Source organism: Daphnia pulicaria, chromosome 7, assembly GCF_021234035.1.
Source record: "Daphnia pulicaria isolate SC F1-1A chromosome 7, SC_F0-13Bv2, whole genome shotgun sequence".
NCBI classification, from domain to species: domain Eukaryota; kingdom Metazoa; phylum Arthropoda; class Branchiopoda; order Diplostraca; family Daphniidae; genus Daphnia; species Daphnia pulicaria.
The window spans coordinates 1,213,099-1,227,492 of NC_060919.1; the positions used below are offsets into that span (position 1 = coordinate 1,213,099).

The 14,394-nt window shown below is 43.4% G+C and overlaps 1 protein-coding gene and 1 pseudogene across 1 annotated transcript; both read right to left on the reverse strand.

The window, feature by feature from the left end:
* Positions 1–37: 37 nt before the first annotated feature.
* On the reverse strand, positions 38–4,407 carry LOC124349443 (calcium-activated chloride channel regulator 4A-like). Its single transcript, XM_046800052.1, has 17 exons — positions 3,878–4,407; positions 3,666–3,800; positions 3,430–3,592; positions 3,182–3,341; positions 2,989–3,118; positions 2,786–2,916; positions 2,604–2,712; positions 2,449–2,537; positions 2,254–2,386; positions 2,053–2,186; positions 1,835–1,991; positions 1,557–1,772; positions 1,369–1,495; positions 1,198–1,288; positions 854–1,127; positions 636–780; positions 38–568 (listed from the first exon to the last, which is right to left on the reverse strand). The coding sequence occupies exons 1-17, from the start codon at positions 4,043–4,045 to the stop codon at positions 141–143; spliced, it is 2,790 nt and encodes a 929-aa protein (XP_046656008.1). The 5' UTR covers positions 4,046–4,407; the 3' UTR covers positions 38–140.
* An 8,110-nt stretch (positions 4,408–12,517) lies between these two features.
* On the reverse strand, positions 12,518–13,775 carry LOC124348451 (annotated as a pseudogene).
* Positions 13,776–14,394: the final 619 nt, after the last annotated feature.

Genomic DNA, 14,394 nt, shown 5'->3' on the forward strand with positions numbered 1-14,394 from the left:
CAATAAATATTGTTCGGTCAAGAACTAAGGATTTTATTTCATTTTTTAAAAATACCATCAAAATTTTATTGCAAAAAGATAATTTCATAAATTACACAAAGTTCATATATATTTAGAAAATAATAAAAAAAAATGACAAACTAAGGCCGGGTTTTGGCTTCGTCGTAGGACAGGTATTTTTTCCGAGCGATAAGGTAGGCAATGGCGGCAATGAGAAGGCAGCCGAGCAGAGATCCGACGGCGATGGCGATAATGGCTTTGGTCGACAAGCTCGACGCCGGGCCGTCGCCGGATGGGTATAATTGAGCGGAGACGATGTTGGACGCCGTTCCGGCCTGGCCGCTCCGATCCAGCGCTCTCAGGGCGACGTAGTAAGTCTTGGCCGAGCTGGAACTCTCCACTTTCATGACGAAGGAGATGATTTGCATGGAACCGGATTCCAGCGGCTGCAGGGAACCGTTCAGGACGTGCTCCTGCTGGACCAGCGTCGAATTGTCGGTTTTCGAACCGAAATTAACTGCGCGGAGGTCGTTGAACACCGGCGAGTATCGAATTTCGTAACTCGAAGCTAAGCGGCAATCAAAATAAATTTGAATAAAATTCGGAATGGATTAAAAATGAATTATTCCAAATACCTGTTCCGAAATCTAAATCTTCTCCGGGTGCTGTAAATTGGATGGTGACGTTCGTTTCGGGATTATTTTGCACGTCTACAACGAACAAATCGGTGATTCTCGAGGGCGGATAATTGTCGACACTGCTGGAAACTGATTGCGCCATCTGTTGTAACGTTACAAATTAATATTTCTAAACTTTGGGAATGTTTTTTGAAACAATTGGATTAAGTCTAAACCTTAAAAGAGCCACCGTCGGCCATTCGGGTGAACGAGCCGGTCATCCTGGATGTTGCCGATCTCGTTTGAGGATTCGATTTGGTGAAGGATGCGACGTTGACGTAAGCCGATCCATCGCTCCAAATTTCGCACTCGACGGTGTAGCGCCCCTGAGTCGTGGCCGACACAAAGTAACGTGAGTAGATGCCGTCGTCGGCTGTCGTGTCGGCCGACGCTCCGTTGTCCAACAGTTCGATGACTTCCGCCGGACCGGAAGGCATTTCAACACGCGCCCTATAATGACCGAATAATTTACCTTTATAATTATAAAACTGGCCAAGAAAATAGAAAGCGAATAATTTACTTGACTTTGGCACGAACGACGGGATTGGCGCCTTGCATCACTTTGGCCAAGATTCTCACCCGACTCGTGTCGGTATTATTCGACGTATTTCCTGCGACGGGAAACATTCAATTAATACGCAATCAAAAATTATTATTGGGTGTTAAATTAATTAAATTATTATTTAATTACCATCAGGGACGTAACATTCGGTTGTGATGGGGGCCGTCGTTGTTGATCTCGTCTGAGAAGTGACGTGAACGGCTGCAGCGTCAACGGTGGAGCTGGTCACCGTCAAAGTAAAATACCATTTTCCCACCTTGAAATTTATGAATTAATTTGATTTCTTTTTGGGCGTGACAACTTTTTAGCGTATTTACTTCAGCTTCGGCCAGTTTGAACATGGCCACTTTGGCGACGTCGTCGTAGACGAGCTGGGTGTAGACGGTTCCGCTGGGCGATTTCAAGCTGAACGATCTCAGGTAATTCTTTTGCGTGTAATCAATGCGGAAAATGAAATTGCGACCGACTGTCGAGTCGACCGAGAAATTTTCATTGATCGTCTCAGTCACGTTCTGGTACTGCCGTTGAAACAGCTGAAATGAAATTTTGCTAAATTCAATCGACTGGAAATTTGCGCTCAAACGGAATAATTTACCAGAACAACAATCTGATCGGCAGAGACGGCCGGCTGGTAAGTGAGTGAGCCGATGAAAGCGTCGTTAAGACCTTGACTGGAATCGTTGTCGTCGATGAAGTAACTTTTACCGTTCGTTTTCGTGGCTAAATCTTCAATTTTGTCTTCAGCTTTCCTCCTATAAAAGACGCCATAATGATTTTAGAATTAATTTACTGAATTAAATCAGAAAAATATACCCGAATGCGATGGAAACGACTCGAGCACCCGATTTGATCACGTCGGAAATGACATCGTTGATGAACGGCCTGTCTGTTTCTTCTCCGTCGGTTAGAAGTAGAATAACCCCACCTGGTCCACCAGGTCTCAGCAGCTTTCGTTCAAATGAATCGATCAAATTTGAATTTTGGCGCGTAAAAACCATATGTAATAATACTTACATCCAATGCTTTTTGCAGGCCACACCCAATGCAAGTTCCGCCAACCGCTGTAACGGGTAAACGAGCTATGAGAGCTTCACGACTTGCGTCACCGTTTATCTCTACGATCGGGCTAAGGATTCTAGCATTTGATCTATTGAAATTAATAATAAAATAAATAAGGACAAATTGATAATTCACAAAATTATTAATTACGCGAATTGGACCATGCCAAGTTTACTGCCGTCTGAAATGTCGTACTTGATCCATCGGCGGGAAGACTCGTACAATCTGACGATCCGGTTCTACATAATCAAAATCTTTCATGAACACCGTGGACATATTATTTAAGAGTCTAAATTACTATTTACGTAATCGTTCATGCTGCCCGAGGTGTCTGAGACGAGCACGAACCGTGAGCCGCTTGACCGGACGATCTGGAAATTGGGTTCGATAAAGACCACATCGTTTGGCGGATTACTGAAATCAAAATAAAATAATTCAAAGTGAATTTTTGAAATAATAATGAAATAAGTGCTGGTTGATAACAAACTTGTTCATGGCGAAATCAGGATGCAAAGTGATAACCGTCCAGGTGCTGGCCCCTCCACACATGGCGTTGTGTTTGTTGGGTGCGTCGAAGACGTGGCCCAATGCCTGGTCTTCTTTGCAGAAATCCACCACCTAAATTGGAACAAAATAAATGATTAAATTCAAATGCAATCATCAAATAAAAAGCGGGTTGTTCATCAATACCGAATCGAGAGAGTGAACGGACATGAGCGACGAATCCGGTAAGAATGCCGGCGAGAGTTGGTAAGCGCAATTATTGTCGTAGACACCAGTGGCCGGATCGATTTTGCACGGGCCTTGAGTAATGATGTCCCTAAAAATTTGAATTAACTATTGAACTATTTTTTTTAAATTGCATAATTCAAGCAACACATACTTTGTAGTGAAGATGGGAGGAGTGTCGGAGCACAGATTGACCTGGATTTCTTGATCGTTCGGCTCCTTGTAGAATAGCGGATATTTCTTGTCGCCCTGGTAACCGTACTCGTCGAAAACGCCATAGCGCAGGTGAGACCACTCGTGAACAAATACCTTTTCTGTATGACGTAATAATTGATTTATTAAAAATAAATAATAAATTTTTAAAATGCAAATAATAACGTCACATAGATAATATTATGTTACCAGGCTGCCCGTAAGTTGCCGTTGTATTGGGATCTGTCGCCGTGCGGAGGTAGTCCGGTGTCAGATGGATGTACTCGCCCGGTTGGCCACATCCGCCCGATTGGACGGTATAGGGCGTGTTGCCATAAGTCGATCTGGGTGGTGCCACTCGTACGTCAGCCTCCTGAGAAGTGAATATTAAAAATGAAAAATATTAAATGAAATTCGATTCAAAATAAAAACAAGCCATTACTGACCGAATATGTTTCCCATGTGCTGAGATTGGCGCGGATGTTGCTCCAAGATTCCGGAACAAGGATGCGAACATCTTTGAAGTAAGCTCGCTTTTCGGTAGCTCGGTACAGGACACTCGATGCTCTCCTTATCATCAACTGCATCCAAGAAAATGATGAATAAAAATTTAAATTTCAGATGAACGAATAAATAATCGATAATTCGATAATTTTACTTGAATGTTTTTCAGGATGGTTTCGGACCAGGTGTTGGGCACGTCGGGAGAAATAGCCACTACTATATTTGAATAAGCGTTATTAGCTATAGAGATACTGGTGGAATTGGCGGTGGTCAAGTACAGGGCCAACACTAAGGCGATGAAGAGATTGAACCGGCAATTCATTTTCCCGTGTGCCGGAGCGTTGAAACTATGTCACTCGTATAGGGCACGACTTCTTCTTCAATATCCCCAAGTTACTGCAGTCATCACAAAATATACAAGACGGACGCCTACGATATACCTTTTTTAGTTATACGTCAGACTTTTGTCCCGAGTCACCGCTGCGATTAGCGTCGTGATGACGAAACGCTCACATCCGCCGGCGCTCGAAGTGACACTTCAATAAACGGTATAATCTGTTTTTTCCGACTTGTCATTTTTGGTTCTTAGTTTACTTCCTTCCACTCTATTAGCATTTTGAAATTCTTCACTCCGTTGCCCACCTTTTTAAAAACTAAAATGCAACTGCGTTTCGTTATCAGTTCTGTTATTGTGTTTTTGGAGGGGGATGTTCTTATCGGTCTAATGTGTCTATCTATCTCTTAAATATATATTAAGTGGAGAAATAGATAACAAATATAACGAGTGAAAACTATAGGGAGGAGGGCTTTTAATATCTCTTATGACGAAGTGTCACTTTTCCCTCCGGAACACCTTGACGAGACACTTAACTCAGATTTAGGTTTTCGACAGACTTCAATTTCTGAATTATCCATTTGAAGATGTGCTGGCGGGAACAGTCACCTATGTCAGACAGACATCTACATGCTGTGCATATTTATTTTCGTTTTTGAATTTGTTATCAATTGTTTCACAATGCAGCAGGTATTATCTTTACACTTCCGTTTTACATCGAATTCGAGCGAAAACCGGAATTCCCTATTAAAAAAAGTTGCTATTAATTATTTCTAGATATTTGATAAACAGCCCAGGGAAGATTGATAATCTAAAAAAAAAAAAAAAAAAATCAATTTTTAATATTTTTAATGAATAAGTTGTAGTGGGAGGTCGCTCAATGATAACGCGGAAACGGAAACTGCCCGATTGGGTGGGGGAAAAAAATGTAAACTGAACTCCCTTTTTGGTCCGTAGACCGAGAGGCGGGGTGATTAGCGCAAGACATGATTACGACTCTCTGATGTGCTGTTATAACCACCGCTAATCGAGGAACTAACTTCCCGCCTCTCAGTCTACGGATCAAAAAGGGAGTTCACATTTTTTTTTCGTTTTTTTCTGCCCAATCGGGCAGTAAATTACATTATTTCCCGTGAAAGAGAACGTCAATCATTATTCAGACACGAACAAAAGACGTTAACGGAAACTGCCCGATTGGGTGGGAAAAAAAACGAAAAAAAAATGTGAACTCCCTTTGTAGTCCGTAGACCGAGGCGGGAAGTTAGTTCCTCGATTAGCGCAAGACATGATTACGACTCTACTGATGTGCTCATTATAACACAGTAGTCCGTATATACATATCCCCATGTGCATGAAGCATGGCCATAACATAATGTGTTTGCTAATCTATTTTTTCTCTATTCATGCCACAATATCGCGTAACAACACACATTGATACAATGAAGCATACAAATACTCATTAGAATACTTCAATATTTGGAGTGTCGCCATCTGCCGGTAATTGCGGTAGGTAATTTTATCAGGCTGGGGGATCGAACTCGGGTCCTGGTGGTCGCTGATCACTAAGCGACACCTCATCCGACGTACCTACCTGTTCCCCTCTATAACGTTTTTTTTTAAATTAACTATCAATTTTTGTTTTTAGTTACATATCTAGAAGTAATTAATAGTAATTATTTTTTATAGGGAATTCCGGTTTTTGACCGAATTCGATGTGAAACGGAAGTAAAGATAATATCTGCTGAATTTTGTAACAATTGGTATCTAGTTTCTAGTTCACGAACGAAAATAAATATGCATTTGTAGGATATTCTTCGTCATAAGAGATACCAAAACCATCTTATTCAGTGTCTCTCATCAATAAAGGGGTTTCTAGATTTGGAAATGAAGGCAATAAATCAAGTGCAGTCAAGAACTTTGGATCTGGTGTAAAGATTCATGAAACTCAAATTTGTAAGGGTGGTCCAACTCATTGTCGTCTCCCAATTCGTCCAACTCCAGAAATAATATTGCCAATGGTTTCAAGGAATGAGGTAAATTTTTTATTTTGAGAACGAATATCCCAAGATAATTACTTATTCTGTCGTTGAACTTCAGCTGTGGTTTCACAATAGTTTCAGCCGATGGAAGTTTGTGGGAGGTAACTGGTAAACTCTATTAGACAAGAGAGTGGAGCCGAATTTTAGATTCAAGAACTAATATTATAAACAGTTAGTTGTACCACAGCATTCAGATTCCCAGTTTCCTACTTCCCTTATTAGTTGCTGCAGCTAAGCCGCTAAGCCTACAGCTTCATCAAGTGAAAGTTTCTGAAAATACAGATAATATCTTTAAATTAGTGCATAATTCAATCACTTTTAGTGGCTTACTATTCCATTGATTGATACATCATTGTTATTGAAAACTAATTCAATCAGTTCCTCCAAATCCATTCCAGCAAGGTTATTTCCTGTTAGTTCATGATGTCAATAAATTTTAGTCATCCTTGGCAAACAGAAGAATTAGATGGAAGTACCATAAATTAACAATGGCTATGTCTCACATATTGATGATTCAATTCGGTCACCAAATTCTGACATTTGGTGGTAGGCCAAGTCTCGACCGCCATAGGCTTAAGCGTTGGCGTACCTTCGTAGCCATAAGACATAACCTTTAAATTTTTAAATAAAATAGAAAGTATTTATAGAATCGAAAACATCTTATTTCATATTTTTCGAAATGCTGATTGCTGTGCTGAATATCATCTTTTTCCTCAGTCAAGAATTCGAGTATTCCGTTTTTCAGTCATTTTATTTTGAATTAGAAGAAAACACATAAATATCACTGTTACCAAAAAAAAAACACTGTTTGTGTTTGAGCAGTTTCATGCCAGTTTGACGGTTCCTACGTCTCGTCACGAAAGGAGACGAAGATTTTTCTTTTGGCGACCACGGTGGAAGCTAGACGTGCCTTATTCTCACTCCGAGTTTTCTTTGTGCTATCTCCAGCAGTCCGGCGCGCAAATTCATCTCCGCTCCTCTATTATCTCAAAAGCTAAGTCCATCGTAACCCTTTCCCCCCAGCTCACTCCCCCAGAAATGAATCAAGTTTTCTCCTTCGGGTCCAGCCCGCCAAACAAAAGACCTTTTGTAAAGCCCGCATCTGATTTCCCAGTTCTAGGTTCCCGCTCGCCCCCTCCCAGTACTCCGCCTATCCCCCCAGTCATTATTTCGATCTCCGGTAACTCCCCCAATTTCAAAAATATGAAAACCGCGGAGCGTGACGCTTTCCATCTCGCCCTCAAAGAACTCGTTGGCGAAGTAGCCCATTCTTATGTTATGTTTGGAGGCGACCTTTGCGTCTTCCCAAACTCAATTGATCAACAAAAAACCCTCCTCTCCACCTACCAGCTGACAGACAGAAACTTTACTTGCTCCCTCCCTTCTTCTTCCGCCTCCAAGAGTAAGGGTGTCATTTTTGATGTCCCTGTTGATGACAAGGAAGAAGACATCCTCGCTGCGCTCTCCAACCAAAATGTCATCGCTGTTAAAAGGCTACCCATGAAAGGCCACCCTGAAATCCCCTCCACTACTGTTCTCCTCTCTTTCTCGTCCACCCTCCCAGATAGAGTCAACATGGCCGCACTCATGTACAAGGTCCGCCTGTCCATCCCTAACCCATTCCGTTGTAACAAATGCTGGCGTCTCGGCCACTCCTCCTCTAGATGCAGCTCGAGTCTTGATAAATGCAAAAAATGTGGGTCCCATCATGCACCAGATTTTCTCTGTACCACCAAATGCGTCAATTGCAGTAGTCCTTCCCATGAGTCCGACAGTGCAGACTGTCCCGAATTCCTTGAGCTCAAAGCCATCCTAAAATTCGCCACATTAAACGGGATCTCTGTTCAGGAAGCGCGTTCTAAACACAGGAGCCTATACAGCCAAGTCACCCTCAGAGCCAAACGTAGCTTGCCTCACTCAGACCCAAGTAATTCGAACTTCAACACCCCCGATCCTTTGAGCTCCCAAATTTCCTCTCTTCAAGACGAAATCAAACAGATGAGAGAGATCACTCTCCCCGGCCTAAACGCATCCATTGCCGCCTTAACTAAGGACCTCGACAACACCAAAAAGAAAGTAGATAATTTTGACCAGCGCTTCGACAATTTCGCCATAAAACAAGACTCTCGATTCGACTCTATCGAATTCTTATTGCAACAACTCACCGCTGCCATCTCTCCACTGACATCTAGCCATTCTCCTTCCTTCATTACGGGCAAAGTCGTCAACCCCAACCCTGCTCTCCCCACCCCCTCTTCTAACCATAGACCAATTGTGCCTATGACCAATCCCTCCCTAAGCAGTGTCAATGACTATTCTTCAGAAAACCACCTCGCTCTCTCCAATAACATGTCTAATGATTAAGAACCTTTCTTGCCTTCAATGGAACGCCCGTGGTTTAACTAAATCCAAGCTCGAGGAGTTCCGTATCCTCCTTAATCAATTTAATCCCGACCTCGTCTTTTTGAGTGAAACTCACTGGTCCCACCATTTTTGCGTTAAATTTAAAAATTATCATACCATTAAGAAGGATCGCCATATGCGACGAGGAGGTGGCGTAGCCCTCCTTATAAAGAAATCTCTTCAATATTCAGTTGCCAACCCCCCTATTCAAAGCTCCCTTGAAATCATCAGCGCGAGCGTTTTCACTCAATCAGGAGAAATCGAATGTTTTTCAGTTTATTGCCCCAAAGGTAACTGCTCCCAAGAAGAAATTAACCTTCTCATTTCAAGACCAAACCACTTTATCCTGGCCGGCGACCTTAACGCCCACCATCAACTTTGGGAATCCTCTCCCACTGTCAACACAGCTGGTCACTCAATCAGTAAAGCCATCATCGATCACCCCAACGCTTCTCTCATTACCCCCCTCGACTTAGGCACCCGAATCGACCCTAGCTCTGGTAAACCCTCCACTATCGACCTCTTCATCACGTCATCTCAATTCGTCTTGAATTCTAACATCAGCCTTGGCCCCTTCTGCGGGAGCGATCATCTACCAATCTTTACTACACTGAACGCGGACCCCATCCGCCTATCCTCCAAACCCCCATCATGGATTTTCTTAAAAGATAAATGGCCCAAGTGGAACGCCGATCTCGAGAGCTGTCTTACTTCATCCTCCTTTCACGTTCTATCTGACCCCAAACAAATGTACGACTCTTTCAAAAACTCCATTCTATCAGCCAGCCACTTGAATTTCTCTATGACAAAATCCTCCCCAGAGTCTCTTAGGGAACCCCGTCGCCCATGGTGGTCAAACGAATGTCAAGCCGCCGTTGCATCAGCTAAAAGAGCCGAAAAGGCCTGGCGTAAATCCCCACTCTCATCCGAGAAGAGATTAGCTTGGAAGAAAGCTGAAGCAATCAAGAAACGACTTATAATCTCAGCCAAAAAAGCTGCCTGGTCAACCTTCATCAATAACCTCAACCCCCAATCCAACAACAACCATGTATGGCCCTTTATGAGAGCCATGAGCGGCCAAGGAAATAACTGTATACCCATAGCTCCTGTAATTAAGAAACCAAACGGCGTCTCTCTTACTTCTCCAATAGATATTGCAGAATCCTTCCTCGATTTTTTCAGCAACCCTCCTGACTCCCTATCCGACCACTCAATCGATGAAGCCACCCTCTCTCCTATCATCAATTCTCGTATAGCTGATAACTCTCCTAATCAACTTAATCTTCTCTTCACACCCTATGAATTAGAATCCGCTCTAGTTAAAATCAAAAGTAGATCCACCGGCCCAGACAACATACATAATGAAATGCTAGCCAACTTATCAAACAACAATAAACGCAGCTTACTCCTCTTGTTCAACTCCCTTTATCAGCTCTCTTTCGTCCCAGAAGACTGGAAGAAGGCAATTGTAATTCCCCTTCCCAAACCAAACAAACCATCAGATGTAGTCAGCTCCTATCGCCCAATTAGCCTCACCTCCTGCTTATGCAAACTTTTCGAACGTATTATCACAAACCGCATCTCCTGGTATGTTGAAAGCAAAAATTTGATCTGTCCAAACCAGGCCGGCTTTAGAAAACGGCGTTGTACTACTGACCACCTTGTCCAGCTAGACCTCGACATAAAAAGGAGCTTCAAAGAAAAACAGTCTACGGTGGCTGTTTTTCTCGACATTGAAAAAGCATACGATTCGGTATGGATTACCGGCCTCCTCTATAAACTGTCGAAAATCGGCATTCACGGCTCTTGTCTCGCTTGGCTATCCAATTTTCTCCAAAATCGCTCCATTTGTATCCGCCTTGGTAGTCACTCTTCAGCATTCAAACTCTTAAAAAATGGCGTTCCCCAAGGCGCCGTTATCAGTCCTCTACTGTTCAATATCATGCTTTTTGATTTCCCTCTCCCCTCTATTAACTCCCAGCTCCTACTCTTCGCCGACGATGTCACCATCTACTCAAAAGTTAAACGCCCCATTGATGCCGAAGTTACTCTCCAACCCTACCTAGATAAAGTCGCAAAATGGGGGAAAAAATGGAAACTTAAATTCTCAGCAGCCAAATCGTCCGCCGTATCCTTCACCCGTTCATATAAACCCGGGGACGACCCGCTTTTATTCATCAACGGCCGCCGCATCCCAAATGTATCAAAAGTGAAATTTCTTGGCCTTACTCTCGACTCAAAGCTCCTATGGAAAGACCACATAGCCCAAGTAGTAAACAAATGCATTAAAATTAAAAACGCCTTCTCGATCATCTGTAAAGCCTCCTATGCCCCCTCTCTCCGTTCCTTGTCATCGTTATTCAAAAGCCTAGTGCGTAGCCGCATTGACTACGGCTTAATTGTATACGGCTCAGCCAGCAAGTCCCATCTCAACAAAATCGACGTCGCCGCTAGATCTATTCTCCGCATCATCCTCGGTTCAAAACCCTCTTCTCCTACGGAAGTCATTTACGCCGAATCAAATACTGAGCCCGTCGCCTACAGAAGAGATTGGCTCGCCTCCAAATATGTGATTAACCTCAGCTCAAACCCCAGAAACTTAACGTTCAACTCAATAAAAGCTTTGTTCTCATCCTCCGACCAATGGCCAACGAGATGCTCCCCATGTCTGCTCTCAATCTGCTCCAATCTTAAATTAAAGAATCACAACCTGTTTAGCCTCTCCTCTGACATCACCTACCCGTCTTCCATTCCCCCTCCCCCATGGTCTCCCCCTCTCTTTGAATCTAAATGGTTCCCTCTCAAAAAATCAGCCGCCTCAATTAATCCACAGCTCACCTCTATCATCTTCAACTCCCTCGTGGAAAATATACCCCCGCCCGACATCATCATCTTCACCGACGGCTCTGTCAAACCAAGCCCTCCTCGCTCTACATGCGCCATCTTCATTCCCGCTCTTAACTGCTCTAAATCCTGGCTCCTCTCCCAAGGTTCCGGTATATTTACCGCCGAACTCTACGGAATTCTAAAAGCACTCGAATCAATCTACGCTCTAGACCAACTTCCCCCTTGCATCCACATTTTCTCAGATTCCAGCTCCGCCATCAAGGCCCTCTCGGCCCCCATATCCCCAATTCATAGTTGCATCTCGGAGATCAAAAATCTCCTCAATTGTCTCCTCTCTAGTGGCACCAAAACAATTATTTACTGGATTCCCAGTCACTCCGGTATTACCGGTAACGAAATAGCGGATAAACTCGCCTCCGACGACAGCGACCCCTCCTCCAGAAGCCTAATCGAAAATTCCCTATCAACAGGGGAACTCATCTCGTCATTGAAACATTCTTGGGAACAATCGCTTCTAGCTCACCTTCACAAATGCAAAAAGCCCTGCGTTCAAATGAGAACCAAGCCTGGCTTCATCCCATGGCACCACTCCAAAGACAGAGCAACATCAACTTGCCTTCACCGCTTGAGAAACGACCACAACCATCTAAACGCTTTCGCTCACCGCATCGACCAAGATGCTGACCCGAGCTGCCGATTTGGTTGCCCAGCCATCGAATCTACAAAACACGTCTTAATTGATTGTCCTACCCATCACGCTCATCGCCTTAATCTCATCCGTTTCCTCAACTCAAATCGTCTCCCCTTGAACCCCCAAACGCTCCTGGGCCTCGACCCCTCAATCAGCCCAAAAACTCAATTTAAACTCAACAATCTCCTGTCATCATACCTAAGCAAAACGGGCCTCCGACTTATCGCATAATTCTCAAACCTACCTCATCTCCTCCCCCCCCCTCTTCATCTCCATCTAAAATCAAATCCAAAAGCTCCGAAACACAGTATTCATCCTCGCCGGTGCATGAGGGTCCTCCAATAATTTATTCGGAAGACCAGATGTCAGCCTTAAATCTGGCTCCCCTGGATCCTAGATGCCAAGGCAGACGCACCTAAATTCTCACCAACCAACCAACCATGCCAGTTTGACAGTTTGATGCTTTCTGAAAATAGAAAATTAGGCGTTGCCAAATGTCCCAATACTAAATTTTAATTCTTCCAAAATCCATAAACACAATTTTCTGTGGAATTTGCGAATTTCTTTAATCAAGAATATCAGGAATAATTCGATAATTCCGGTAATTTGCATATCGTATTTTATAATTTTAAGCTTCCACAGGCTTCCAGCCATATTAATATTAAGGATCTCGGAAACCATTCGAATATTTTCGAGTATTTTGATTTTGCATTTTTTTATTGATAAATTTTTATACAAAGCAAAGTTTTTAAACACGCAATGAAAAATTTTTGTGTAACAGATGTTAACTACATATAACTGGTCTTCATCTACGACATCTTCCCGGCCACCGTTATTGTTGCTGACGCTGCTGTGGGTCGAACTCAACGGGACCGACGGGGACGGATACGGACACGGACAGTCGATCGAATATGCCGAATTCGGCTGATGCTGATGACGAACGCTTGACGAGTCCCCGGACGAATGTTTCGACTGAATGTTACGATCTAAATCACGTCTTTGGACCAGCACCTTTCCGCATAATTCGCACCTGATGGACATCCAACAATTTTAGCCAAAAAAATCTTGCGCGAAAAATAATAATTCAACTCGCTTGTAGGACATTGTTTTGTCTTCCGTTATCCCCACCTGGTCGTGGTGTTCGGCGTGCAGCCGGATGTATTTGTTGAGATTGGGTTTCCGAACGACCTGGAACATACTGGGCACTTGAGCGGCTTGTGCATGGCCTGTGTGTGTCCGGATGTGGATCGTGAGGCCGGATGTGGATCGTGAGGCCGTACTTGCGGGAATAGATTTTGCCGCAGTAAATGCAAATGTGGCAGTGCTTAGAGCGGCCCAGGTGGCTGACGATGGTCTCCACTTGAGCTGCTGGACGAGGTCCGGTGATACCGGACCCGGAATGAATCCGATGCTGCTGTTGGTGGTTATTGCCGGCCGCCATGCCGAACGGCTACAGCTGGAACAGATGAATCTCTGTCGGTTTAATTGAAAATTATTTTTCGCGACGACTGGAACTGGACTATACTGGCGGCAATTCCAGACTGGACGAGGCGGTCAACATGTGGAGGACTATGTGCCACAAGGAGGACCTGGATGTTGATGATGAGACACTTGTTATACAGCAGAGCAGCATCGGTGGGAGGCTAAAAGGGCCAACCCCTTCTCTCTCCATGCTGAGCCCAGTCGAAATAGTGGGGGTCTTGAACAATTGCTTTTGTTACACTACAGTGGGATTCGTCATCGATTATCATTGCAGGGTAACAAAATAAAATAAATCACTCGAAATAGATTTTCGTTTTCGTCGGTTTTCGTTAATATATTGCCGGCGGCATTTCATTATTTGAAAATTTTGATTCCCGCAAAATTGTAAAATATGAATAATCCTTCGATTGGCGCGGGAACTGCCCCCGGTGGCCAAGCCCATGCTCCATTTTTTTTACCGAAGTGATTAGGGCAAGACAATCATACTACAAGTCATACTAAGATGATACTAGAGTCAAACTAAATAATGTTAATTTTATCGGTTCTCCACATATGACTGTCCCCATGTCCAGGATACATGGCCAAGTTCCTTCTGGTTTGCTAATCGTCCTAGGTACGGGCTAATACAATGCAAGAGGTTCGCCATCTGCCGACTGTCGGCGAAATTAATTTTATCCGCCTGGGGAGTCGAACTCGGATCTCAAGATGTCCTGACCATCGAAGACGCACCTACCCAGCCCCCAATGTATTTTTTTTTAAAATTTACATATAAAAAAATCAGACAAATTATCTTATTAAATATTAAGCGGATATTTCAAAAGGAGTCTTTTTACTAATAAATCAAGATTGAAAGATATTAAAATTGTTTATTTGAG

Coding starts and splice junctions, on each gene's coding strand:
- LOC124349443 (XM_046800052.1), bottom strand. CDS start 4,045: ATGAATTGCCGGTTCAATCTCTTCATCGCCTTAGTGTTGGCCCTGTAC. Junction 2,538..2,603: donor CGGGCAGCATGAACGATTAC/GTAAATAGTAAT, acceptor TTGATTATGTAG/AACCGGATCGTCAGATTGTA. Junction 2,387..2,448: donor CTTGGCATGGTCCAATTCGC/GTAATTAATAAT, acceptor TAATTTCAATAG/ATCAAATGCTAGAATCCTTA.